The sequence below is a fragment of the Protomyctophum parallelum genome (assembly GCF_964188405.1).
Source record: "Protomyctophum parallelum genome assembly, chromosome: 19".
Classification (NCBI taxonomy): Eukaryota; Metazoa; Chordata; class Actinopteri; order Myctophiformes; family Myctophidae; genus Protomyctophum; species Protomyctophum parallelum.
This window is the reverse complement of record NC_139717.1, coordinates 7033468-7061155: the sequence shown is the minus strand read 5'-3', so window position 1 is coordinate 7061155 and position 27688 is coordinate 7033468. Positions and strand designations below refer to the sequence as shown.

The 27688-nt window shown below is 39.7% G+C and overlaps 1 protein-coding gene across 1 annotated transcript; it reads right to left on the bottom strand.

Moving 5' to 3' along the window:
- Positions 1-18320: 18320 nt before the first annotated feature.
- Positions 18321-22815, bottom strand: LOC310876280 (coiled-coil domain-containing protein 25). The gene is made up of 9 exons (XM_083789771.1): positions 22733-22815; positions 22421-22468; positions 21341-21380; positions 21142-21193; positions 20957-21032; positions 20019-20122; positions 19660-19862; positions 19240-19285; positions 18321-19154 (listed from the first exon to the last, which is right to left on the bottom strand). The coding sequence occupies exons 1-9, from the start codon at positions 22755-22757 to the stop codon at positions 19122-19124; spliced, it is 627 nt and encodes a 208-aa protein (XP_083645897.1). The 5' UTR covers positions 22758-22815; the 3' UTR covers positions 18321-19121.
- Positions 22816-27688: the final 4873 nt, after the last annotated feature.

Below are 27688 nucleotides of genomic sequence, written 5' to 3'. Positions count from 1 at the left end.
TAATTGTTTTTCAAATCCTCAAAAATGATGAAAAACGGCGTGCTATAGTATGCCGTACGGTATGGGCTATACACGAGCGTCTAAAAATGGGATAAAAACGTCTAAAAATAGACGTCTAAAACACGTCTAAAAATAGACGTGTTTTAGACGTCTATTTTTAGACGTTTTTTATCCCATTTTTGACCATGGGCTATAGCCCATACCGTACGGCATACTATAGCACGCCGTTTTTCAAAATTTTTGAGGATTTGAAAATAAATTTAAAAATCTAAAAACGATGGGCTATAACCCATCATTTTTTTTTTTCAAATCCTCAAAAATGATGAAAAACGGCGTGCTATAGTATGCCGTACGGTATGGGCTATTAGATGAGTGTCTAAAAATGGGATAAAAATGTAAAAAAATAGACGTCTAAAACACGTCTAAAAATAGACGTGTTTTAGACGTCTATTTTTAGACGTTTTTTATCCCATTTTTGACCATGGGCTATAGCCCATACCGTACGGCATACTATAGCACGCCGTTTTTCATCATTTTTGAGGATTTGAAAATAATTTAAAAAATCAAAAACGATGGGCTATAACCCATCGTTTTTTTTTTTTTTTTTTTTTTTTTCAAATCCTTTAAAGATTATGAAAAAAGGTGTGCTATAGTATGCCGTACGGTATGGGCTATTAGACGAGCGTCTGAAAATGGGATAAAAATGTTAAAAAATAGACGTCTAAAACACGTCTAAAAATAGACGTGTTTTAGACGTCTATTTTTAGACGTTTTTTATCCCATTTTTGACCATGGGCTATATAGCCCATACCGTACGGCATACTATAGCACGCCGTTTTTCATCATTTTTGAGGATTTGAAAAAAATTCTAAAAATCAAAAAACGATGGGCTATAACCCATCGTTTTTTTTTTGTTTTTTCTTTTTTTTTCAAAATCCTCAAAAATGATGAAAAACGGCGTGCTATAGTATGCCGTACGGTATGGGCTATTAGACGAGCGTCTAAAAATGGGATAGAAACGTCTAAAAATAGACGTCTAAAACACGTCTAAAAATAGACGTCTAAAACACGTCTAAAAATAGACGTGTTTTAGACGTCTATTTTTAGACGTTTTTTTATCCCATTTTTGACCATGGGCTATAGCCCATACCGTACGGCATACTATAGCACGCCGTTTTTCATCATTTTTGAGGATTTGAAAATAATTCAAAAAATCAAAAACGATGGGCTATAACCCATCGTTTTTTTTTTTTTTTTTTTTTTTTTTCAAATCCTCAAAAATGATGAAAAAAGGCGTGCTATAGTATGCCGTACGGTATGGGCTATTAGACGAGCGTCTGAAAATGGGATAAGAATGTTAAAAAATAGACGTCTAAAACACGTCTAAAAATAGACGTGTTTTAGACGTCTATTTTTAGACGTTTTTTATCCCATTTTTGACCATGGGCTATATAGCCCATACCGTACGGCATACTATAGCACGCCGTTTTTCATCATTTTTGAGGATTTGAAAAAAAATCAAAAAATCAAAAACGATGGGCTATAACCCATCGTTTTTTTTTCTTTTAAATCCTCAAAAATGATGAAAAACGGTGTGCTATAGTATGCCGTACGGCATGGGCTATTAGACGAGCGTCTGAAAATGGGATAAAAACGTCTAAAAATAGACGTCTAAAACACGTCTAAAAATAGACGTGTTTTAGACGTCTATTTTTAGACGTTTTTCATCCCATTTTTGACCATGGGCTATACCCCATACCGTACGCCATACTATAGCACGCCGTTCAAGGCGTGCTATAGTATGCCATATGGTATGGGCTATTAGACGAGCGTCTAAAAATGGGATAGAAACGTCTAAAAATAGACGTCTAAAACACGTCTAAAAATAGACATGTTTTAGACGTCTATTTTTAGACGTTTTTTATCCAATTTTTGACCATGGGCTATAGCCCATACCGTACGGCATAATATAGCACGCAGTTTTTCATCATTTTTGAGGATTTGAAAATAATTTTAAAAATCTAAAAACGATGGGCTATAACCCATCATTTTTTTTTCAAATCCTCAAAAATGATGAAAAACGGCGTGCTATAGTATGCCGTACGGTATGGGCTATTAGATGAGTGTCTAAAAATGGGATAAAAATGTAAAAAAATAGACGTCTAAAACACGTCTAAAAATAGACGTGTTTTAGACGTCTATTTTTAGACGTTTTTTATCCCATTTCTGACCATGGGCTATAGCCCATACCGTACGGCATACTATAGCACGCCGTTTTTCATCATTTTTGAGGATTTGAAAATAATTTAAAAAATCAAAAACGATGGGCTATAACCCATCGTTTTTTTTTTTTTTTTTTTTTTTTCAAATCCTCAAAAATGATGAAAAAAGGCGTGCTATAGTATGCCGTACGGTATGGGCTATTAGACGAGCGTCTGAAAATGGGATAAAAATGTTAAAAAATAGACGTCTAAAACACGTCTAAAAATAGACGTGTTTTAGACGTCTATTTTTAGACGTTTTTTATCCCATTTTTGACCATGGGCTATATAGCCCATACCGTACGGCATACTATAGCACGCCGTTTTTCATCATTTTTGAGGATTTGAAAAAAATTCTAAAAATCAAAAAACGATGGGCTATAACCCATCGTTTTTTTTTCTTTTTTCTTTTTTTTTCAAAATCCTCAAAAATGATGAAAAACGGCATGCTATAGTATGCCGTACGGTATGGGCTATTAGACGAGCGTCTAAAAATGGGATAGAAACGTCTAAAAATAGACGTCTAAAACACGTCTAAAAATAGACGTCTAAAACACGTCTAAAAATAGACGTGTTTTAGACGTCTATTTTTAGACGTTTTTTATCCCATTTTTGACCATGGGCTATATAGCCCATACCGTACGGCATACTATAGCACGCCGTTTTTCATCATTTTTGAGGATTTGAAAAAAAATCAAAAAATCAAAAACGATGGGCTATAACCCATCGTTTTTTTTTCTTTTAAATCCTCAAAAATGATGAAAAACGGCGTGCTATAGTATGCCGTACGGCATGGGCTATTAGACGAGCGTCTGAAAATGGGATAAAAACGTCTAAAAATAGACGTCTAAAACACGTCTAAAAATAGACGTGTTTTAGACGTCTATTTTTAGACGTTTTTCATCCCATTTTTGACCATGGGCTATACCCCATACCGTACGCCATACTATAGCACGCCGTTCAAGGCGTGCTATAGTATGCCGTATGGTATGGGCTATTAGACGAGCGTCTAAAAATGGGATAGAAACGTCTAAAAATAGACGTCTAAAACACGTCTAAAAATAGACATGTTTTAGACGTCTATTTTTAGACGTTTTTTATCCCATTTTTGACCATGGGCTATAGCCCATACCGTACGGCATAATATAGCACGCAGTTTTTCATCATTTTTGAGGATTTGAAAATAATTTTAAAAATCTAAAAACGATGGGCTATAACCCATCATTTTTTTTTTTCAAATCCTCAAAAATGATGAAAAACGGCGTGCTATAGTATGCCGTAAGGTATGGGCTATTAAATGAGTGTCTAAAAATGGGATAAAAATGTAAAGAAATAGACGTCTAAAACACGTCTAAAAATAGACGTGTTTTAGACGTCTATTTTTAGACGTTTTTTATCCCATTTTTGACCATATAGCCCACTATATAGCCCATACCGTACGGCATACTATAGCACGCCGTTTTTCATCATTTTTGAGGATTTGAAAAAAATTCTAAAAATCACAAAACGATGGGCTATAACCCATCGTTTTTTTTTGTTTTTTCTTTTTTTTTCCAAATCCTCAAAAATGATGAAAAACGGCGTGCTATAGTATGCCGTACGGTATGGGCTATTAGACGAGCGTCTAAAAATGGGATAGAAACGTCTAAAAATAGACGTCTAAAACACGTCTAAAAATAGACGTGTTTTAGACGTCTATTTTTAGACGTTTTTTATCCCATTTTTGACCATGGGCTATAGTCCATACCGTACGGCATACTATAGCACGCCGTTTTTCATCATTTTTGAGGATTTGAAAAGAATTCAGAAAATCAAAAAACGATGGGCTATAACCCATTGTCTTTTTGTTTTGTTTTTTTAAATCCTCAAAAATGATGAAAAACGGCGTGCTATATATAGTATGCCGTACGGTATGGGCTATTAGACGAGCGTCTAAAAATGGGATAAAAACGTCTAAAAATAGACGTCTAAAACACGTCTAAAAATAGACGTGTTTTAGACGTCTATTTTTTGACGTTTTTATCCCATTTTTACCATGGGCTATAGCCCATACCGTACGGCATACTATAGCACGCCGTTTTTCATCATTTTTGAGCATTTAAAAAAACAATCTAAAAATCTAAAAACGATGGGCTATAACCCATCGTTTGTTTTTTTTGTTTGTTTTTTTCAAATCCTCAAAAATGATGAAAACAGGCGTGCTATAGTATGCCGTACGGTATGGGCTATTAGACGAGCGTCTAAAAATGGGATAGAAACGTCTAAAAATAGACGTCTAAAACACGTCTAAAAATAGACGTGTTTTAGACGTCTATTTTTAGACATTTTTTATCCCATTTTTGACCATGGGCTATAGCCCATACCGTACGGCATACTATAGCACGCCGTTTTTCATAATTTTTGAGGATTTGAAAAGAATTCAAAAAATCTAAAAACGATGGGCTATAACCCATCGTTTTGTTTTTTTTAATTGTTTTTCAAATCCTCAAAAATGATGAAAAAAGGCGTGCTATAGTATGCCGTACGGTATGGGCTATTAGACGAGCGTCTGAAAATGGGATAAAAACGTCTAAAAATAGACGTCTAAAACACGTCTAAAAATAGACGTGTTTTAGACGTCTATTTTTAAACCTTTTTTATCCCATTTTTGACCATGGGCTATAGCCCATACCGTACGGCATACTATAGCACACCGTTTTTCATAATTTTTGAGGATTTGAAAATAATTTAAAAAATCTAAAAACGATGGGCTATAACCCATCGTTTTTTGTTTTTTTTATTGTTTTTCAAATCCTCAAAAATGATGAAAAACGGCGTGCTATAGTATGCCGTACGGTATGGGCTATACACGAGCGTCTAAAAATGGGATAAAAACGTCTAAAAATAGACGTCTAAAACACGTCTAAAAATAGACGTGTTTTAGACGTCTATTTTTAGACGTTTTTTTATCCCATTTTTGACCATGGGCTACGGCCCATACCGTACGGCATACTTTAGCACGCCGTTTTTCATCATTTTTGAGGATTTGAAAAGAATTCAGAAAATCAAAAAACGATGGGCTATAACACATTGTCTTTTTGTTTTGTTTTTTTAAATCCTCAAAAATGATGAAAAACGGCGTGCTATATATAGTATGCCGTACGGTATGGGCTATTAGACGAGCGTCTAAAAATGGGATAAAAACGTCGAAAAATAGACGTCTAAAACACGTCTAAAAATATAACGCCGTTTTTCATAATTTTTGAGGATTTGAAAATAATTTTAAAAAATCTAAAAACGATGGGCTATAACCCATCGTTTTGTTTTTTTTTATTGTTTTTCAAATCCCCAAAAATGATGAAAAACGGCGTGCTATAGTATGCCGTACGGTATGGGCTATTAGACGAGCGTCTAAAAATGGGATAAAAACGTCGAAAAATAGACGTCTAAAACACGTCTAAAAATATAACGCCGTTTTTCATAATTTTTGAGGATTTGAAAATAATTTTAAAAAATCTAAAAACGATGGGCTATAACCCATCGTTTTGTTTTTTTTAATTGTTTTTCAAATCCCCAAAAATGATGAAAACCGGCGTGCTATAGTATGCCGTACGGTATGGGCTATTAGACGAGTGTCTAAGAATGGGATAAAAACGTCTAAAAATAGACGTCTAAAACACGTCTAATAGACGTCTATTTTTAGACGTTTTTCATCCCATTTTTGACCATGGGCTATACCCCATACCGTACGGCATACTATAGCACGCCGTTTACGGCGTGCTATAGTATGGTGTACGGTATGGGCTATACACGAGCGTCTAAAAATGGGATAAAAACGTCTAAAAATAGACGTCTAAAACACGTCTAAAAATAGACGTGTTTTAGACGTCTATTTTTAGACGTTTTTTTATCCCATTTTTGACCATGGGCTATAGCCCATACCGTACGGCATACTATAGCACGCCGTTTTTCAAATTTTTTGAGGATTTGAAAATAAATTTAAAAATCTAAAAACGATGGGCTATAACCCATCGTTTTTTTTTTTTTTTTTTTTTTTCAAATCCTCAAAAATGATGAAAAACGGCGTGCTATAGTATGCCGTACGGTATGGGCTATTAGACGAGCGTCTAAAAATGGGATAGAAACGTCTAAAAATAGACGTCTAAAACACGTCTAAAAATAGACGTGTTTTAGACGTCTATTTTTAGACGTTTTTTATCCCATTTTTGACCATGGGCTATAGCCCATACCGTACGGCATACTATAGCATGCAGTTTTTCATCATTTTTGAGGATTTGAAAATAATTTAAAAAATCTAAAAACGATGGGCTATAACCCATCGTTTTTTATTTTTTTCAAATCCTCAAAAATGATGAAAAACGGCGTGCTATAGTATGCCGTACGGTATGGGCTATTAGACGAGCGTCTAAAAATGGGATAAAAACGTCTAAAAATAGACGTCTAAAACACGTCTAAATATAGACATGTTTTAGACGTCTATTTTTTGACGTTTTTTATCCCATTTTTGACCATGGGCTATAGCCCATACCGTACGGCATACTATAGCACGCCGTTTTTCATCATTTTTGAGGATTTGAAAAGAATTTAAAAAATCAAAAACGATGGGCTATAACCCATCGTTTTTTGTTTTTTATTTTAATTTTATCTTTAAAAATGATGAAAAACGACATGCTATAGTATGCCGTACGGTATGGGCTATTAGACGAGCGTCTAAAAATGGGATAAAAACGTCTAAAAATAGACGTCTAAAACACGTCTAAAAATAGACGTGTTTTAGACGTCTATTTTTAGACGTTTTTTATCCCATTTTTGACCATGGGCTATATAGCCCATACCGTGCGGCATACTATAGCACGCCGTTTTTCATCATTTTTGAGGTTTGGAAAAAAATCTAAAAATCAAAAAACGATGGGCTTATAACCCATCGTTTTTTTTTTTCTTTTTTTTTTTCAAATCCTCAAAAATTATGAAAAACGGCGTGCTATAGTATGCCGTACGGTATGGGCTATTAGATGAATGTCTAAAAATGGGATAAAAATGTAAAAAAAATAGACGTCTAAAACACGTCTAAAAACGATGGGCTATAGGCCTAACCCATCGTTTTTTTTTCCATTTTTTTCAAATCCTCAAAAATGATGAAAATCGGCGTGCTATAGTATGCCGTACGGTATGGGCTATTAGACGAGCGTCTAAAAATGGGATAAAAATAGACGTCTAAAACATGTCTAAAAATAGTCGTGTTATAGACGTGTTTTAGACGTCTATTCTAATAGGTTCCATTTGTACACTGTCAAAGTCACTAACTTAATACTATCAACATCTATCTATTCTATAGACCCTCTACAACAGTGGTTCCCAAACCTTTTCTTGTCAAGGACCCCCGAATTTACACTTTATTAGCCCGTGGAACCTAACCCTAACCCGGCTATAATCCATGGTCAAAAACGATGAAAAACAAGGATTTGAAAAAAGACAAAATCACTTCCAGACCATAGTCCATGGTGTCGGAGTGATTTTCGTCCTCAAAAATTATGAAAAACGGCATGCTACAGTACCCTAACCCTAACCCTTGATCGTAGGAGATAGTAATGTAGGACAGATCGAGTGCTATCCAGTAATAAAATTTGAACGCTTGAAGAAACTACTACAGAAAACTGGAAAAACCGCCGATGTGGCGCACTGCATCCTATCCGTAGGAATGAACAATCGACAGCAGGTGACAACAGAAACAGGACGGAAGACAATTGAGGGCGGACACAAGTGTGGCCTACATGGGTCACATATAATTCGCCCAGCTGGTACCCACTTAAGGCCCAATCAGATCCCAGTTCAAACCCATATAGGCAAACACAGGTGGCGCACACATGGTTCTGAAATAAAATGGCCCATTTGGATACCACCTAAGATCCAGTTAGAAACCCACGTAAGCCCATATGGGCTAACACGGGTGGGCCCTTTGTGAAATCTGGGTGCACGGCCCACTTGGAACCCATGCCCATAGCCCAAGTCAAAACCCAATTGGGCCCAGATGGACATGTTAGCTATGTGCGCATGTGAAAAAATTGTAAACATCGGATGGTATTTAGGAACCTTTGTGAAGTATAAAACCTTTTTATTTATTTAATGTTTGAGGCAGCTAGGCAGCTCCATTTGTGACAAAGAGACAGTAGGGGACACTACACTACACTATAGGGCTCTGGCTGAATATACATGTATGAGGTTCCCAACTTCACATCAAGAGACTATAGGAATATAGGAATATTTCCACTGCTAAATTGTGATATGTTTTATACTTCTAAGGTGAACCCATTTTAATCCAACATACAGAACATAGACTTAATTTGCTTAATGGTAATAATAATAATAATAATAATAATAATAATAATAATAATAATAATAAGTGTAATAAGTGTAATAATAATTTATTATTTATTTATAATGCACTTTACATTCCATGGAATCTCAAAGTTCTACAATAGAAATGCATAAAAAAAGAAACATCACACGGTTAAAACATTGAGGGCAAACAATACAGTTGAGGGCATGGCAAAGTGTTACCAGAGCCACTTACTGGTCCAATGTTATGTACTGGTACATAACATTGATTTATTATATTGATTAATAAATAATACAGTATATGCACACAGTATGCACAAATAAGTGACATTGTAGCTTTGAACATGTGGACAACATTTGGAGAGCAGAGAGTTTATCAGGGATTCCTGGGTTGTTAGTCAAACAGCTAAACAGACACACAGATGCAGCATGTCTGAACTTTCCAAAACAACACACACACACACACACACACACACACACACACACAGAATAGCTTTTATATATATATATATATATATATATATATATATATATATATATATTTATATAGGACGATTATTCACAGATTCTCATTACATGATCTGTCTCTGTGCCAAGCAAATCTTTGACGTCTTTGTGTGCAAAATCGCAGTGCTTAAAGCCCTGCTTATAGACAAGAAAACACAGCAAAAGTACATGTGTTTGATAAAGACGTAGGAATGTTAACCTTTTGAACCCATCGTGGGTGGCTGGTTTGCATGCACAATCAAGCATGCCTGAGAAACACACACAAATGCGCGTGCGCGCGTGTGTGCACACAATCTCTCCCTTTTCTTTCTCTCTCTCTCTGTGTCTCTCTCTGTCTCTCTCCCTTCCCCTGTGTTTAACAGTCTTGTTTGCTTTTGTTGGAGAATCCGGTCAGCTAGCTGGGGATGACATAGTGGACCACAGTGTGTGCATTTGTGTCTCCATATGTTTCTATATGTTTAATGTACATACTGTATGTGCATGCATACAGTACATTCTTCTTGCATAGTATGCAAGTATGCAATTGCAAAGTACAGTATGTGTGCCATCATAATGAATATAGAGTGGGGTGGTCTAGTTATCATCATCACCATTACAGCTGCGGCAATGCATGCACACATACGTGTGTGTGTGTGTGTGTGTGTGTGGTCCTCTCCTAGCACTGTCAACCACCAGCAGATGTCCGAGTGACCACCACAGGGGTGGTAGATGTTATTTCCATCGTGTGTGTGTGTGTGTGTGTGTGTGTGTGTGTGTGTGTGTGTGTGTGTGTGTGTGACCACCACAAGGGTGGTGAAGGTTATTGTGACTGGAAGCATATAAAGTGAAATATAGTGGTGTTAGACCACCTCTGCCTCTATTCCCTGCTCTCTTTTCCGTTACCTAGTCTCTTTCTTTTCCTATTTTTGTGTTTCAGCACTTACTATATACTTACTGTATACTATTTCTTTTGGGTAAGATTCATTTTTGGGGTATTTATATGCTTTATTACAGAGAGGTTAGTGTAGAGAGAGACTGGAAGGAGAGGAGATATATGCCAGACAGGACAGGGCTCAGACACACCTGTAGGCTGAGTATTTGGCAACCATGTGTGACAGTTCAGTGTTTTCAAATTGCTTTGTCTTTGAAGCCTAATCAAGCCTAATCAATCACGCTTAACATCTGACTTGTACTCACGATTTGGAAGAAAATGTAGTTCATAACTTACACCAACAGAAACTGCATTTGTTAAGTTCACTAGTAAGAGACCACCACACCAACTGCTCAAGATTAGGAGTATTTATTGCAAGTGAGATGTAGGTGTATTGATGAGGAGCCCGAGGAGGGCGAGACTCAGGGTGGGGGCGTAGTCTCGGGAGCCTGACGACCGCCGTGCTCTGCTTGGGGGCGGTCGGTCGGTCGGTTGGTCGCCTCGGACGCTCGGACCCCGGGGCTCCTAGAAGGACAGAGAAAGAAGTGTAATGGGGCAAGGCTGAGGATGAAGGGGGTTAGGTGGCGGGCGGGGGGGATTTTGACAGCACGAGGCAGTATCAAACAAGGTAAGGGATGAGATAAGAGGTGTATTTATGCTGTGGGGAATGTTACGTGATTGGCTCTGAGACTAGGGACACAGGTGAACTTGATAAGGAGATAGAGAATGGGAGTGAGCAGTGGGTGGTATCTACTCCTGAACCTGCGTTGACTTCATTTATTGAAGTATTTTTCCCCTCTCTGCTGATCTTGTGGCCCAGAATATATAGAGTGCATGCAAAGAAACAGGCAACATGGCCGTGCTCATTGTCCATGCTGCTTGTGCATTGCATATGCATGCAGACAGATGGACAAAACGCACAAAAACACAAAGAAAAGTTAGGCGGGCATGAAGCCTGAGTTATAGGCTACTTAGTTGCGTACAGGTGTCATGCATCGAAAACATCCGATCTTCAAGCTCACGTATATACTGTACATTGCATTGTAACTACAGTAAGTTAAACACAGGCATCATATGTGACACCAAGACTGAAAGACGGAGGGACTCCAAGAGTCAGATGAGGGCTAGGGGAAGACGGGTCACTATTTCCAACTGTATATACCCAGCCAGCTCCAGGAGCTAGCCAGGTTCACGCCCTAGTGCCACAGAATGAGAGCTTTCTTCCCCCATGGTCTAGGTCTGGTGACGGTTGTCTCCAGTTCTTTATTTATCTTTTATTTTCTTTAAGAAATTTCTGGGGTCTTTTTTATGCCTTTATTGATAGTCTGACTGACAGTAGTCTAACAGGAAATGTGGAGAGAGATGGGGGTGACACGCAGCAAAAGTCATCGGGACTCAAACCCACGACACGCTGTCAGGCTGGATTAGCAGCCAACAGTAGGTGCCTAGATGGCTATGCCAGCTGTCCGGGCCGGTGGTCTCCAGTTCTTTTGGCTCTCACACCTCATGGCTTTCCACTGGCTTCCATTTCACAGAGCCATGTTGATGTATGCTTTTTGCCTCAAAGACAGCATTATGTTTTCCGGTCATCCATCCGCCCGTAACCCCCGTTAATCCATTATCTAGCCTGTGAAACGTGTTTTAGTTCCGGTCATCCATCCGCCCGTAACCCCCGTTAATCCATTATCTAGCCTGTGAAACGTGTTTTAGTTCCGGTTTATTATACCTGCCCGAATCAGAGAACCCATCGTCAATAAATTAAGGAAAAACAGTGCCCTCTTTTCCTTGAGTCAACAGTCTGTCTCACAAGAGACTATGCCTGCCCTAAACCTTGATCCTTGCCTGCCTGCTTGTTAAAGGAGCATTCTCAGTGATTTGGGTGATTTGGAAAACCCCCCGGTCTGCCCCGGTAACAAGATGTGCACATGCACGCAACTACAGTGGGGGGACACGTGACAGGCCAACAGCACACGCACCAAGACAATGTGGCTTCCGGGGGCCACATTGTCAAGCCAGATCCCTGGACAGTTTACTGTGGATTGGAAACACAGTGTGCCTGTGGGCCCCTGGGGGCCGTGTGGCTATTCTGATGGCAATCATGGCAGTACCCTGAACAATGTTTGTCCCAAGTTTGTTGTGGATCAGAGCAATAGTGTGCCTCACAAGTCTGGATGTTACGTTTGTGACGTCTGCGGTCGACTACCCTCTAGGTAATTTTAATATAGGATAACTCAGGAAATAATATGCTAATTGTGACAAGCTTTCACACTCTCATTGTTTACATTGTGTTTAGGAACCAAGATGGCGGCAGCATCAGGAGGGAATGGGTGGAGGGGAGCGGGCGGGTTGCGGAAGTGCAACCGAGCGCTCAATGTTAAAGCCCGGCTGCACGGGGTTTCCTCGTCATGAATCCACGGGTCCGCGACCGTCCGCCTGCAGTCCTTCCTCTTACCACTAGTGCCCAGTGCTTCAACGTTGGAGTGCCTCACTGGCCCCTTGGTCCTGCCCCCAAACAAATGTTTGGCCAAACCATTGGGCTTCCATTGGAAATGCATTGGAGCGGCCATTAAACACAGACAAGACACAAGACAAGTGTCTTGAATGTGTGAACGCAGCCCAGTAAGGGCATGTCGGCCCCGCCCGCTCCCCTCCGCCCCATGTTGTCAATGGCATTTAATGTTTTGTTGGGACAAAAGCTGTGCCCAGCCATCTTCTTGGTTCTGGTCTGGCTCACACTCTCTTGGATGGCAGTATGAGTTGGTGCCCCCTAGAGGTCACTTGCCGTAAACTTGTTTCAACACACCAAGAACCAGGTAATTTACTTACTGTAACATACATCATGGGATATTACAGCTTCATCTGCTATTTACATGGCATCGCTATTGGGTGGAAACCTCGTATGCATGTCCAAAACTGGTACGTCAAATGGATCCAGTTATTTACAGTAGTCGCATGAAGAAGCTCTTGTTAATACTTTTCATTGGTTCAGTATTTATAACCCACAGAAGTCTATCTGTGTGAGTGTGTGTATGACAAAGTAGGGCATTAATTTACGCTCTAGGGATTTTGTATAGGCTACTTCATCATTACTGCAAATCCTCTGGTGTATCATCTCTTATAGTCTATTTTTTTTGCTTTATCCCTATGTCTGCTAAACAATGTCCCATCTTATTTAATACATTGTTTGAAATTGAAGTTGACTCTATTCAAACAATTATGTACTGTATGCTTGGTCTTTTTTGCCTTGGGTCTAGACAGTTAATTATCCACATTATAATCTAATACCAAACAACATCCATCTGTAATTTCATCCCGGCGGGGCTAGCCCTGGATTAAAAGTGTTAGCAAATACTTTCATACGTTTCTTTTAGTCTACTTTAAATTTGCCAAGTTTGTGCTGGAAGGTTTACATTATTGCATGAATTTGAAAGTCAATTTAATAAGCTGTGACTGACAATTTATCTGACTTTCATTGGTCATGATGTGGTCTAACGGACCCAGCTGCCCAGCTGGTACTCTGTCTTTGGTAATGAAAAGAAACTCATGAATTATGTTTTAATACAGTTTGACCTGGGTGTGTTCATTATAACGCTATAGTCAGCCCTCAAGTGGCCTCGACTTTCTGCTATAATGCCCCAGAATAATAAAAACACTGCAAATTAGGAAGAAGCTGGTACACATTGGGCTTGAACAAAACACACACACACACACACACACACACACACACACACACACACACACACACACACACACACACACACACACACACACACACACACACACACACACACACACACACACACACACACACACACACACACACACACACACACACACACACACACACACACACACACACATTCTGGGAACTGTGGGCGCTTGGCAGGACATCTTGCTCATTTCGCCTCATAAATGTGACATGAAGTGTCAGTGACAGAGCCAGAGAGACCGAGTACTGGAGAAGTCTGTCCTGATTTGTCCTGTCCACACTGCCTCTGACAGAGCCAGAGAGACTGAGTACTGGAGAAGTCTGTCCTGATTTGTCCTGTCCACACTGCCTCTGACAGAGCCAGAGAGACTGAGTACTGGAGAAGTCTGTCCTGATTTGTCCTGTCCACACTGCCTCTGACAGAGCCAGAGAGACTGAGTACTGGAGAAGTCTGTCCTGATTTGTCCTGTCCACACTGCCTCTGACAGAGCCAGAGAGACCGAGTACTGGAGAAGTCTGTCCTGATTTGTCCTGTCCACACTGCCTCTCACTGGAGAAGTCTCACTGGAGAAGTCTCACTGGAGAAGTCTGTCCTGATTTGTCCTGTCCACACTGCCTCTGACTGTCTGACAGAGCCAGAGAGACTGAGTACTGGAGAAGTCTGTCCTGATTTGTCCTGTCCACACTGCCTCTGACTGTCCTGTCCTCTGACTGTCCTGTCCTCTGACTGATTTGTCCTGTCCACACTGCCTCTGACTGTCCTGTCCTCTGACTGTCCTGTCCTCTGACTGATTTGTCCTGTCCACACTGCCTCTGACTGTCGCAGCCAACACTAGTGTCCTTCATGGAGGGAATCTTAGGTCCCTATTTTGGGCAAATATCAAAACTTTCCACACATATTCAAAGTTGTCGCAAATAGCAGATCTATTTTGGCTATTCCATTGTACGATGAAGTAGATAACCATCTGCAGTTTACATGTCCCTTCCCCTACCCTCTGTCCCCGTTTTCTCTCATTCTCTAATGCCCCCCTCTCTAATTTCCCCCTACAACATTTACTGAAGAAAGATCTACAAGCTCAAAACGTTACACTTTGTGAACTTGTAGATCTGTTATTTTCACTGTTCACCTAATGACATGCCCAGAAAAGGGTCGCTCTAGGTTCATGTGGTTAACTGCATGGCACACATATTCTGAACCAACACTAATTATTTTATTCATTACAGAATAAATCTAAGGTATTTATAATTACATAATTTTACTAATCATAATTTTATGTATGACGACACATTTCTTTGTCGTTCATGTGCGTACGTGCACACACACACACACACACACAAACACACACACACACACACACACACACACACACACACACACACACGCACATGCACACACACAGGCACACGCAAAGGCACACACACATTCACAGTGACATACCATTTGAAATTCTGCACTCATTAGCATATACACTGGACTACACCATAACTATTATAACTATATATATCTTACAAGCCATGGCGTCCTAGGGAAACTATTAGCACAGCTTTGGAAAATTCCAACTTTTCACCCCTGCACACACCCAACTATATAAAAAAATATATTTCCTTTCAAACAAGTCTCCAGACACAACCCAATTAGCTGCTGGATTCCACAGTTCATCAGTCACAAACAAAGAAATGTCAAAAAGCTTTTCCAGGCATCAGTCTTTCATCTTCAATCCCACAAGTGCCGACATTTGCACTTTATGACGCAGCTTACAACAAATGACACTGAAGGCCTAACAACTAATCAACTCACTCTCAGGGTGTATTACGCCACTCTCAGTTGCATCCACAAAGACAAACCCCAATTATGGCTGGAACTGCATGGGCAATGTCTGAAATTGTGGGCAGTTAGAGGTGTGTGAAATGCTGGATATGAAGTGTTAATCTGCAATGTTCTGTAGTGGTCCCAGTATGTCAACAAATTGTACTTAAGCAGCATATCTTTGATTGATTGAAATTTGTATTCTAGACTGGGTACATTTCAAACGAAAGCACAAGACAATTAAAAAATCAGACCTGTCTGAAGTGAGTGGTACTCTACTGTACTGTACTGTACTGTACTGTACTGTACTGTACAAGCTCTCCTCCCTGGCCTGTGTGTGTCTGTCTGTGTGTTAGGCTGTGCAACAGTGACACCTGGTGGTGAACAAACGCTATAACACTATTTTCTTGCTTGGACAGACAGACCCAGGGACCTAGGGACAGACATAGCTGTGTCTATAGAACTGTACTGTACTGTACTGTACTGTACTGTACAAGCCCTCCCTGGCCTGTGTGTGTCTGTGTCTGTGTGTTAGGCTGTGCAACAGTGACACTTGGTGGTGAACAAACGCTATAATGCTATTTTTGTGCTTGGACAGACAGACCCAGGGACACACACAGCTGTCTATAGGAGTGGTTGCACCACTCAAAAAACTGCTATGAGGACGAAACCATGAAAAGCACTAAAAGACTTGTTTACATCAGGGTCCTCCATTTTCAATTCATCAAAATGTTCAATTCATCATTCAATCTTACTTACATTACATGGTTGAACTGTTGATTATATTATTAATTATAAATGCAGTTGCTAGTGCAATACTTTCCAGGAATTCACATTAGACACTCCCACTGACTATCCCACAAATTGCCCACTATATCACACATTGCCCATACAAGCTCCAGCCATCTAAATGGGTTTGATGATTGATGAAATAATTTCTTATACAGGTTACCTTAAATTTGCATAAAGTGGTGCCAAAGTCAAAGAGAGGTTGACTGAACTCATCTTGAATCAAAGAACAAACAAAAATAATTTTGAACAACTGTGACAGTCACAGACAAAAATGCACCAGTCCAAGAACTAACTTTCAAGAGTAGCCATATATAGCCTACCTTTTTATATAGTTGGATATCATGTAAAGTACTGTGCACTCTGTGCAAAGTTCTTTCCTATTTATTTATTTATTTGACGTATAGTTCTGTAGTCTCTGTAACACACATAGCCTGCTACAGCAGTGGTTCAGTGATCAGTTTAATGAAAGCATGCATACGCCACCTTGTGTTTAAAGATTGTTTTTCAGATAAGCTATAATATATGTGTGTGTGTGTGTGTGTATACTATATTATTTATATATATATATATATATATATGTGTGTGTGTATATATATATATATATTATTGACATCAGAATTTCAGTGAATCGGCCTGTTTGTGCGTTTTTTTTAACGACTTCACATCATTGAGAGGTTCTAGAATGTGTCCTGGGACAACTATGGATAAATTGATTCTTCCACAAATGTTAAACGATTTATGCACAATATTGTGTGTTGTTTACCCATATCACATGAGTGAGGCCAAGTGTCAGCAAATGTGCTGTTCCGGGAAGTGCTGACTGTGGGCCCTTTCAGGCACTGAGTCATAGGCCAGACAACCTCGCTCAAGAGGACAGATCCATAATGAGTGGAAACCTGGCTCAACTATAGGCTGCAGACACAGACACAGCCAAGTCCAGAGCTAATACATCACAACACAGGGATTAGCCCACTGACAGGAATCTCTACTTCACAACATGCATTGGCCCTGCATCATAATCCCCTTTGACAGGGCAAACATTACTATTACAATTTAGGCATTTAACACAGTGGTTCCTAACTTTTTGTTTTTAATATAGGCCTTTATGAACCCTTCCTAGAAAACATGATTTCAATGACATGGTTCATCCTGCATTACTTTCTCATACAATACAAAATGTGTTCGTTCACTCGTCTTGCTTCAGCTTCAGTCATTCCACAAACATGGCTGTTAAGGACGGTATAGTATTGTCATGTTACATACCTGCATATGCCATGAGTGACTCAGCCCTATGACATGGGTTCAAATGCAGCTTGTGATATCTACCAAAACAAAATAGACCAAAAACAAGCTTTTAAAAATAAATGCCACATGAAGGGGGATGGTTTTAATTAATAATCGTAGTAGCACTGCTGTAAACATAACAATGGTGCCAGATCTAAACATCCCTTAATCTAGACTTCACAACTTTCAGCATTTTAACAATATCCAACGTGTTAGAAACCAAATGGAATCCAAAAGCTAGATGTAAAGGGCAGTTCACAACAATCACTATTACTTTAACTATAAAGTTAGTTAAATCACTAACTCAAGCAGATGGCAGAGTCCACATACACTTATTATAGTAAGAGTTCTTGTTATGAATGGCCCTTCATGAATGGAGAATAATGCAGTTATTAAAATGATTGGCACCTCTTGCAATTGAACATATAATTCAACATTTTCCCATAGAATAAAGGTCATTACACACTGGCGAATTAGCGACGCGATGCGAATAAGCGATCTGAAAATGCGAAATATTGCATGTTGCAGTTCGCCTGCGAATCTCTGCAAAATACGACACCAGAGCGAACAAATAAAAGCGAAAACGGTCGCATTTTCGCACATTCGCCACTGATGTGGAAGCTTGCATGGACTTCAATAGTTTTTTTTTAAATGCGAATTATTCGCACAAATATATCGCGTCGCTAATTCGCCAGTGTGTAATGACCTTAAGCCTGAAATAAAGGCCCCTGATTCCCACACAACAAAGAAAATAGGCCATTTAAAACTGAGAATATCATTGGTGAATATATAATGAATTGCATCAAGGAACTAATAATGAACTAATTTGGAAACAAAAGGACTTGACAATGAGGTGCCAATATTTCTTAAGGCAATGAAAAAGAAATTAATGCATTGCATACACCGAATTGTGTTTCATGGAATCAATGGCATGCAATGGTCATGTACAAATAAAATACAAGGAAGGTGACTAATAAAGGGTCAGGTGAAGTTTCCTATCTGTCTGACTGGACGTACAGTGTAATTCCATTAACCCATTAAAACCGGGAAAGCGTCTGTCATTTTCAAAAATAGCAGATACAACAATCTCACAGCACAAGCTCGTACATCTGCTATTTTTGAACAATCTTGAAAGTGTGAGAACAACTGATTTAGAAGGCATTTGTAGAATCGGCCTCAGTTCTTAATGGATTAAAACAGGCCTTTTTTTTGTCAAGTCAACAACGTTGCCCTGTGCTGTGCTACATCATATACAATGTCATCCTTTGTCGACAAGTTCCAACCAATGGACTCATTTTGGAAACAGTTTGAACCAATCAGCAAACAGAACTGTCCAGGTGCTGGCCCTCGGTACCTCACTTGCAGCTCCAAGCGGAAAAAAGCAAAGTAATCCATTTGTCATTGTCCAGTGTCAACATACAGTACTGGTAGGCAAGCAGTGGGGGGGAAAACGACCCAACAACATATTTGTTTTTTTTGGAAGAAGATTCTCTGCTGGCTGTCCTGTTTCTGCTCTCACATAAAGTCATCAGAGTCATTGCCGCCATCCTGGAAAAGACAGTATGTTCATGTTATTATGTTAAAACTTTCAAAATGAAGGAGGCTAATTTACAACTGTGAAGACGATACTGACCTCATTTGTTTGCATTTTATCACTTGTCATGAGAGAAGAATAGCTCCTGAAAAACAAACCAAAGAGTCAATAGTAGTACAGTGTAGGCTAATTTATAGACCACTAGAGGTCTCACTTGTTTACTGTTACTACTAGCACAAAATAACCTACAAATATCTAGAAAATTACTTATTTTTATTTAGACTATTACTCTATATTATGCCAGTTAATTCCTCCTGAGATGTACACTCCCAGAGCAGATCAATTTGAAAAGTCTAGCTGGATAAAATATACTCTTGTACATAGATTGATTCATGAACAATTCTAACAAAAACAAAAAAAAGCCAAAACCAACTCGTCTATAGTTATCACTGAAACTACAAATGGATAATAACATGTATTGACACCAGTATGGTCCAAACATCTTAATTGTCAACCTACTTGAGTTCCTCCAGGTCTTTTTTCCTCTTCAACTCTTCCTTCTCTTTCTTTTTATGGTCCTGGAGCTGGGCCTTCTTCTCGTTCCTCTCCTCTCTGTCTCTGGATTCTTTCTCTGCCGCCAGGTCGGGGTGTCTCTCATCTTTCGTTTTCTCCAGCCGGTTCACGATCTCATTGACTTTCCTCTCCACGGCCACAGTCTTCACCTGCGGAGCGGAGAACAGATCAGCTATTTATTTTTTAATATTATCCTTATTATTCTGCATCTCAGCTTTATTAAAGAGACGGGAAAAGGGGGTACAAATATATGTTTATATATATATATTTTGCCACCACGTTAGCCTGTAACAGAGAACACTTACCTCTTTTTGTCGATAGAAGCCAATCTGGCCAACATCCATGTCTCCAGTCTTTTTCAGATTGGCCCACGGCGTGTAAACCACGTTGATGTTGTTCATCTTGCAGCCTGTCAACAAACACAGAGTCAGCCTTACTACAGATTCATTAAAATGACAAAGCTCAAGCAACCTTTGAAAACAAGAACATAAGATGAGACTGTATTCATTCCTGAAGGAAAGTTGGATAATTGCAACAGCCAACATTTGGATATAGCTTTACTAGAAGGAAGCTACAGAAGATTAGCATACAACCCTTACCAAAATTGAACACATCGGGTGTGCATTGCATTTTCAAAGCCACTGCCCAATAGAGCACCGAAGTCTGATGTCAATATCAGTAAAGGGCGCTAAGATCACAGGTTTGTGTACTTTTATTTGGTATTAATTATTAAATGGTATCCCCTTATATATTATATAGGGGATCACCTCATATTAAAAATAAACAAATCCATCCCGGCCGTTTCACTCATATGGATATGAAGAATAAACTTACGCTGATGCCGAATTTGTTATGTTTTCGCTAGAAACGGACTGTATAAAATATGACTGACTGTCGTAAACGATACAGACACCTCCCAAACAATATCACAGGGACAGTTTGTTTATTTCTGGACCACAATTCTTATATGTGACGATTTTAAGATGACCCCACGTTACTCTCCATAGAGAAAAACCACGAAACCCTTGGATGAGCGAGGATTTCAACACTCTATGCCCATCGTTAGACTATTTATTTCCTTTTCAGGAAGAGAACAAAAAGATTCAAATAATCACACAGATCTCGGTTTAGCCTCTGCTTCAGTACGTACTTGTCATATATTTTAAGTTCCATAATCATTATGGAACTGAACGTGCAAAGCACTGGAATTGACCAAGCACCGATGCTGTCAAAAGAGGTTTACCCTGTATGCTGTTGTTTTTCACCAACTGTGCACAGTCAATCAGGACCTCTTTGGGGATATCATCCATCGCCAGACCCTGAAAAAAGAGGAGAAGGCACAGATTCATGGCCGCAAGCTGGAGTAACACGACACATTCAACATTGGGATTAAAATATTTGTTTCATTCCATGATTATGAGGACTTACCTTTGGCATTCTCAGGTAAACGTGAGCTGAAGACAGCTTATCCACATGAAACCTGGGGGAAGAAATTACAGTTTTTATTTATTTTTTCCGCAAAGGAAATCACGTTTCTACTCCTCTCACACTATACATTTGAATTTGTAACACTTGAAAATATCTAAAATTAAAACATAATTTTACAATAAAATAATAAATCACTCACCAGATGTCCTCAGGCCATCCATACTTGATTAGATCCTCATCTGTTGGAAAACACATTAGACTAAATATCACAAGTGTTCATTGATTGAAGAATGTATTAACAGTTTGAGAATTACAGTACATTTCAAGCACAACTCAATATAAGACTGTTAACTGTGGACACCATAAAGCATGACACTTGTTTACAATAGTGTCCACCATGTTCAATTCATCATTGAGACGTACAAATATACAGTACTATATAGCCAAAAAATAGGAAATCATCATGAAGGTAAAAAGGGAAAAAATTGCAGCTATCCGTAGGTGCTCTTTGAGAGCGGTTTTGAAGGAGTCAAAGGATATGTCTTAATGAATGTTGGTAGGGCGTTCCACATTTTGGTGGCATAGAAGCAAAATTAATTTAGTCCCTTGTTTGTGCCGAATCTGGGTTGACATTAAGGAAGTGTTTAGACAGGTACTGTACATGGGTATCTTTGTGGTGTATCGAATCTTGTGGACCAGACCCATTGCAACTTAAGATGCTATACTCTGTCGTCAACCCAGCCTGTCAAAGTGGGCAGGGGTGAGGTGGGTTCGGGGAGTGAGGACAAGTAGTAGCCTGACCAGTTTGTTTTGGGAAGTCTGGAGCCTTGTTTTAAGGGCCTTCGAGGTGCTGTGGTACCAAGAGGTGCATGCATAGTCGAAGAAACCTTGTATGAGGGTTCCTGTTAGGGTCTTCAATGTGTTTTTGTTGACCAGTGAGATCCTGTATAGGAATCTTGTTCTTTGGTTGACTTTTTTGATTACATTGGTGGCCATTTTATCACCGGAAAGATGTGCCTCCAGGATGGAACCTAGGTAGGTAATTTACTAATTTCATCTTTTCGTGTGATAATATTGTCACCCACTCTAACCAAGAAGCCATCTGCCTTGCTGAGATTACTATTTGTTCCGTTCACCTCCAGGTAGGATTGCATCTAGCTCACTGATGTGCTATCAAAACCAATTGCTTTTAGCTTGTTAACCAGTATGGAGTGGTTCATGAGAGACAGACACAGACAGAAGTTAATTAAATGATATTGTTGGGTAGTAGTTTACTTACTCTCATATTTGTCCTTCCCCATATATATTGTGTGGGGAGGGTCCACCACTACAAAACAAGGAATAGCACAATTACAGACTGAAAAACTTACAATGAAATGAGCTGATCTCTGCCACCAACAAGGATAGTTACACAATAAAAACCTCGAGTGTTGCTAATATAACTTTGAGTACAAAATATTGACCCAAATGGACCCCACACATTTGAGTGTAAATCGAACGACCTGTAATAATTCGTTTCATTTCAAGAGTTAAATGAACACTCATGAATGATGGTTCTTCTGTGTACTGTAACTAAGCCTAGCTTACTTACCAGCACTTGTGAAATAAAACACCATCTTTGAGTGAATGGCCGGTGGATCCTACGCGTAGTTGTGTCAGGTGTGTTAACTTGTAACACTCTGGCTGTGGTTCATAGAGGTTTATGTGTATAATATTAATATAACTGCACTGACAGCAACTGATAGAACGCTACGGAGTACTGACAGCGCTGTCCCTATTCACCACGCATGTACACGTGACCCAGGAAGTTGTTGTTGTTCTTCGTTGGGGTCGGCGCGGCGGCGTTCGTTAGAAGTGCACACTACTGCCACCAACTGGACTAGACTAGAGCGTAAAACAGGAGATCATTGTGTAAAATGTTTAATTGGTTATTAAATTAATACAAAAACAACACACAAAAGGTTCGTTTTTCATGGCGGGATGCACGTCCGACGGTGTCGCTCGTCAAAGAAAGCTTGTAGCTCTGAAGTGAACCAGGAAGTTGTTGGCACTGTCTAGTGAGCTACATAGAAATGTCTATTTGTATGTCTCTAAATGTTTGTATGTCTTTAAATGTTTTGATGAATTGAACAATGTGGACCCTGTTGTAAACAAGTGTAATGCTTAATTGGGTCGTCCACTCACAGTTGACAGTCTTTGTATTGAGTTTGTGCTTAAAATGTACTGTAAATTCTACAAACTGTTAATAAATATTTCAATCAATCAATTTCAATGAGCTAATCTAATGAGCTAATTTAAGACTTCCGGTGGACGATCTCTTCAAAATAAGAGTATCCTCTAGAGTATTGAAAAAAAGTTAAATTTGCACATTAAAACCACAAATTAAGCATTTAAATGATGCTATAAGACACACATTATGTTTCTGTGTAAAAATAAGTAATTAAATAATAATATATATAATAATAGTTATCTAAATGGATAAATGCTATTCACTGGAGTGCATGTACTTTATAAAGTGGACACTGGACAAAAGACGGCTCCGCGAGGCAACTATCTGGACATACCCACGTGTTCAGGGAGATGTCCTCTACCACACCCCACTCTCCGCTAAGCGGGAGAGGTGTAAAATTCACAGCAGCAGACCTTCTACTGGGGTCAACGATCAAAAAAGTACCGTTTCCAGACCCAGAATGGACACTGGACAAAAGAGGCCTCCGCGAGGCAACTATCTGGACACACCCACGTGTTCAGGGAGATGTCCTCTACCACACCCCACTCTCCGCTAAGCAGGAGCGGTGTAAAATATGCTTCATTGCCATTAGTTGTAGGTTAAGATTTCAATTGCAGTTAAGTTTATTCAGAATCCCATTCAGAAACACTTGATTGACAATTGCACCATCGGTGGACGTTCCCATCATGGTAAAATGTTGAAGTTCTTCATCATAATCACAAGTTACAACCATTAAATTGTTATTGGTTAACTTTCTGGGTTAATCTACTTTCTTAAGTAGCATCAACTGCCAAAAACATCATGCAATCAAGCATGATGTTTTTGGCATTTTGGTTTAAATTGTGAATTAATTTACTTGCTACTTAATCACAGGCAAACTTGTTATAGTTTTATGCCTTTGCCGACAGTAGCTTAGACCCGAGGCATTATGTTTCCGGTTGTCTGTCTGTCCGTCTGTTCCAACATTGTGAAAGAAATATCTAAGGAACGCCTTGAAGGAATTTCATGACATTTGGCACAATTGTCTACTTTAGACTCAAGGATGAACTGTTTAGAAATAGGTTAGTATGTACCACCATAGGCTCTGATGCCTGGTTGGAGCGGGAGGCACACAACCAACCACAATGTGGTATTCCTAGTTTTATAATTACATTTATTTATACAGGTAAGTACAATATTGTCAAATAAGTACAATATTGACTAATTAAATGTACGTGGTCTTCACAGACGAACAGTTGGAGCTCTGTGGAGCGGCTGTATGTGACATCCAGCCAAACGTCACCACCATCAAACCAGCACAAGAACTGGTCACGACGCTGGTCGCGGCCTACATCGGTCATGATCATGATCATGATCATTTTATGCTTCTTATTTTGTCTTTATTTCGTATTCATTATTATTATTGTATTTATTTCATAATGCTGGATGTCATTCTATCTCTGAATAATCTTCTTTCCAATGATCCATCTTAAAATAAAATAAAATATCTCTCCCCTGGGGTTGAAACTGTTTCCCCCTAGGCGTCGGGGTGCTGGCCATGGTCATCGTGGCGGTGTTCCTGGACAACATTGACCAGAGCCAGGCCAGGGAGTTCCGTGGGAACCGGGAGCCGTTCTGCAGAACCTTCTTGGCCACATTCCGGCTGCTTAGAGACCGCCGGCTCCTCGTCCTCATCCCTCTCACCATGTACGGCGGCTTTCAAAGCTTCTTCTCTAGCGAGTACACCAAGGTGAGGGGCTTGGTTTCCTTGTGAAGAGGGAAAAACAGCTTGTTTTAAAACCAAGAGAACTTATATGTCGTCATGTAGTTTAATATTTTTTTGTTTCCATTACAGAACTATGCCACTTGTGCACTGGACATCCATTATGTTGGCTTTGTGTTGATCTGCTATGTGGCTTGCAATTCACTGTCTTCCATTGTCTTTGGGAAGTTGGCTATACACACTGGCAGAGCTCCTCTCTTCTTCCTAGGTAAAATCCAAGTCCATGACCAGGGTCATTACAATATACTTTTAACAGTGTAAAGAAGGCAATTGTTGAGTTTCAGCCCAAGTTTGTTTGCAAATGTGTCCACCAGAGGTTGCTAAAATGCTCACAGTGTGACAGATACTGTAAATCTAATTAAGGGAAAGTATGAATGAATGTCTGACTGTAGGAAGCAATGTCGTTGCTCCTCACTGGCTGCACCAATGGCTCTGAATTTCCACACAGGCAAGGCCATTATATTATGGAGGTCACTTTTTGTTCATTTTGTCTGGCATCCAGTGCCCAGCGCCTACAGGCCGGCAGTCTCCAAGGAGTTTTAACGAGGCCCTTTTTTCAATTTAAGAAATGTAACGCTGTTTATTAAATGTATTAGTGAATACATTATCTCCATTGACTTCTAATGCGAAGACCTGGTAGGAGATTCATAATAAAAATAATTGAAAAAAAATTGTCGGCCGGCTCACTATAACAGCCCACTTTACGTTTTGCCTTGAACCGTAAAGCAGTGTTTCCCAAACTTTTTCATGTCAAGGACCCCCAAATTGACACTAATTATAAAAGGTATGCCCGGGCAGACCCCCATGAGAGGTTGCCGGTTGGCCGACGTGCTAATTGACCATTGAAAACAAAGGCGGCTTGCATGCTGTGGTTTGCTATACTAACAGAAAGGGCTGCCAAAGTAGGCTATCTTTTGTAGTTTCTCTTGTTTTTTCACCCCCTCTCTTCGAAGTTAGACTGATAGATTTTACGGATAAATACAGGTAAGAAACAAGTTTGACAAAGCCCCATACTACCCACACTATTGGACCAAACTTTTTAATGTTTGGTTTCTCATAACGCCGCTCGTTCTTCACGATTCATGGCGGGACTTCCCCTTGTTTTGAGCGCAATGTTACATTTACAAAGTGAACATGTACATAAACGTTCAGATTTAAAATATAAAGTTCTCACCCCAGGGCCACGAATGTTAGGATTGAGCTTGGATGGGGGTTAGCACCTGTGCATTCAATATTCTACAATAAAAAGCATTTTAATTCAATCCGTGGCCAGTTTCTGTTCTGCCGCCATATCTTTTTAACTACGCGCCCTTGTCGATTGGGAAGTGTATTGCACTCCGATTACATTACAAACTTTTCAGAAAATGGCCACGGATCGGATTAAAATGCTTTTTATTGAAGAATGCGGAATCCACGTGTACTAATACCCACACGTACAAATTATCCGATCCGTGGCCCTCGGGTGAGAACTTTATATTTTAAATCTGAATGTTTGTGTTAAAAACAGTGGGAATTCAAGTTGACTTAAACGTGACATGGCTATAGTAAACAAACTGCTCGCTCGACACAAAAAAGATACATTACATTTTTAATGTAGATAGCACAAGTCATGACATGTCCCGCGACACTTTGCAAATTACCAGAATTGCCTCTTTCTAGTTGATCCTGTTGTTGTAAGTTCACTTACAAGTTGAAGAGTTGTTTCGTTGTTTTGTTACTGACACCAGAGAGGTGTCTGGTCTCATACACTCCTCCAGGAGCCAGCCCCCCCCCCCCCCCCCCCCACACACACACACACACACACAGGTTTACAGGTGTAAATAAGTCCTATATTGTCGTTCAAATAAATGTTCGATTAATTGAAAACACATGTCCCTGCTTCTGGTGACTGATATTAGTCCTAATAAATGTTACTCATTGAAAACACACGTCCATGCTTTTGGTGACTGAAATTATTAAATTATTGTCCTTCTAAAGCAGTTGTCCTCAAAGTGGCGTCCAGCAACCCTCAGGGTTCATTTAGGGGGTTCCAATTGGACCCTTACATGTCTGTAACTGAGTGACCAAATGTACAAATGGAACCAACAGGACCCCTACTTTGCACACTGTCAGTTATGGAATTTGAAATTGATGAGTTTGAGAACCACTGGTCTTATACCAATCCTCCATCGACCATGAATGAATGACCAGGGAACCCCCTATGGAGATCTTCTTCCAGTCTGGCAGCCCCCTATTTTTTGAATAATTTGATTGTTTGATTGTTATGTTATTGTTATTAGTGTGGTTGCCTATGGGCTACCATCGGCCAGATACGTTTTCATTCGACACGATGGACATCGGACTCCGCTGCAGCCCCCCTACGACGGGCCCTACCGGGTTCTGGAGCCTGGTGCTAAGAACTTTGTTGTGGACATGGGAGGCAGGCCTGAGTGGGTTGCTATAGACCGTCTTAAGCCTGCTCACTTGGATGCTGATGTGCCAGTTCGGTTGGCCGCGTCGTGGGCGTCCCCCGATTTTGCCCGAAAAACCGGCCCCGCCCCCTCCTCCTGACCTTG

Coding starts and splice junctions, on each gene's coding strand:
- LOC310876280 (XM_083789771.1), bottom strand. CDS start 22,757: ATGGTGTTTTATTTCACAAGTGCTG. Junction 22,469..22,732: donor GTTTTATTTCACAAGTGCTG/GTAAGTAAGCTA, acceptor CTTGTTTTGTAG/TGGTGGACCCTCCCCACACA. Junction 21,194..21,340: donor GGATGGCCTGAGGACATCTG/GTGAGTGATTTA, acceptor TTCTTCCCCCAG/GTTTCATGTGGATAAGCTGT.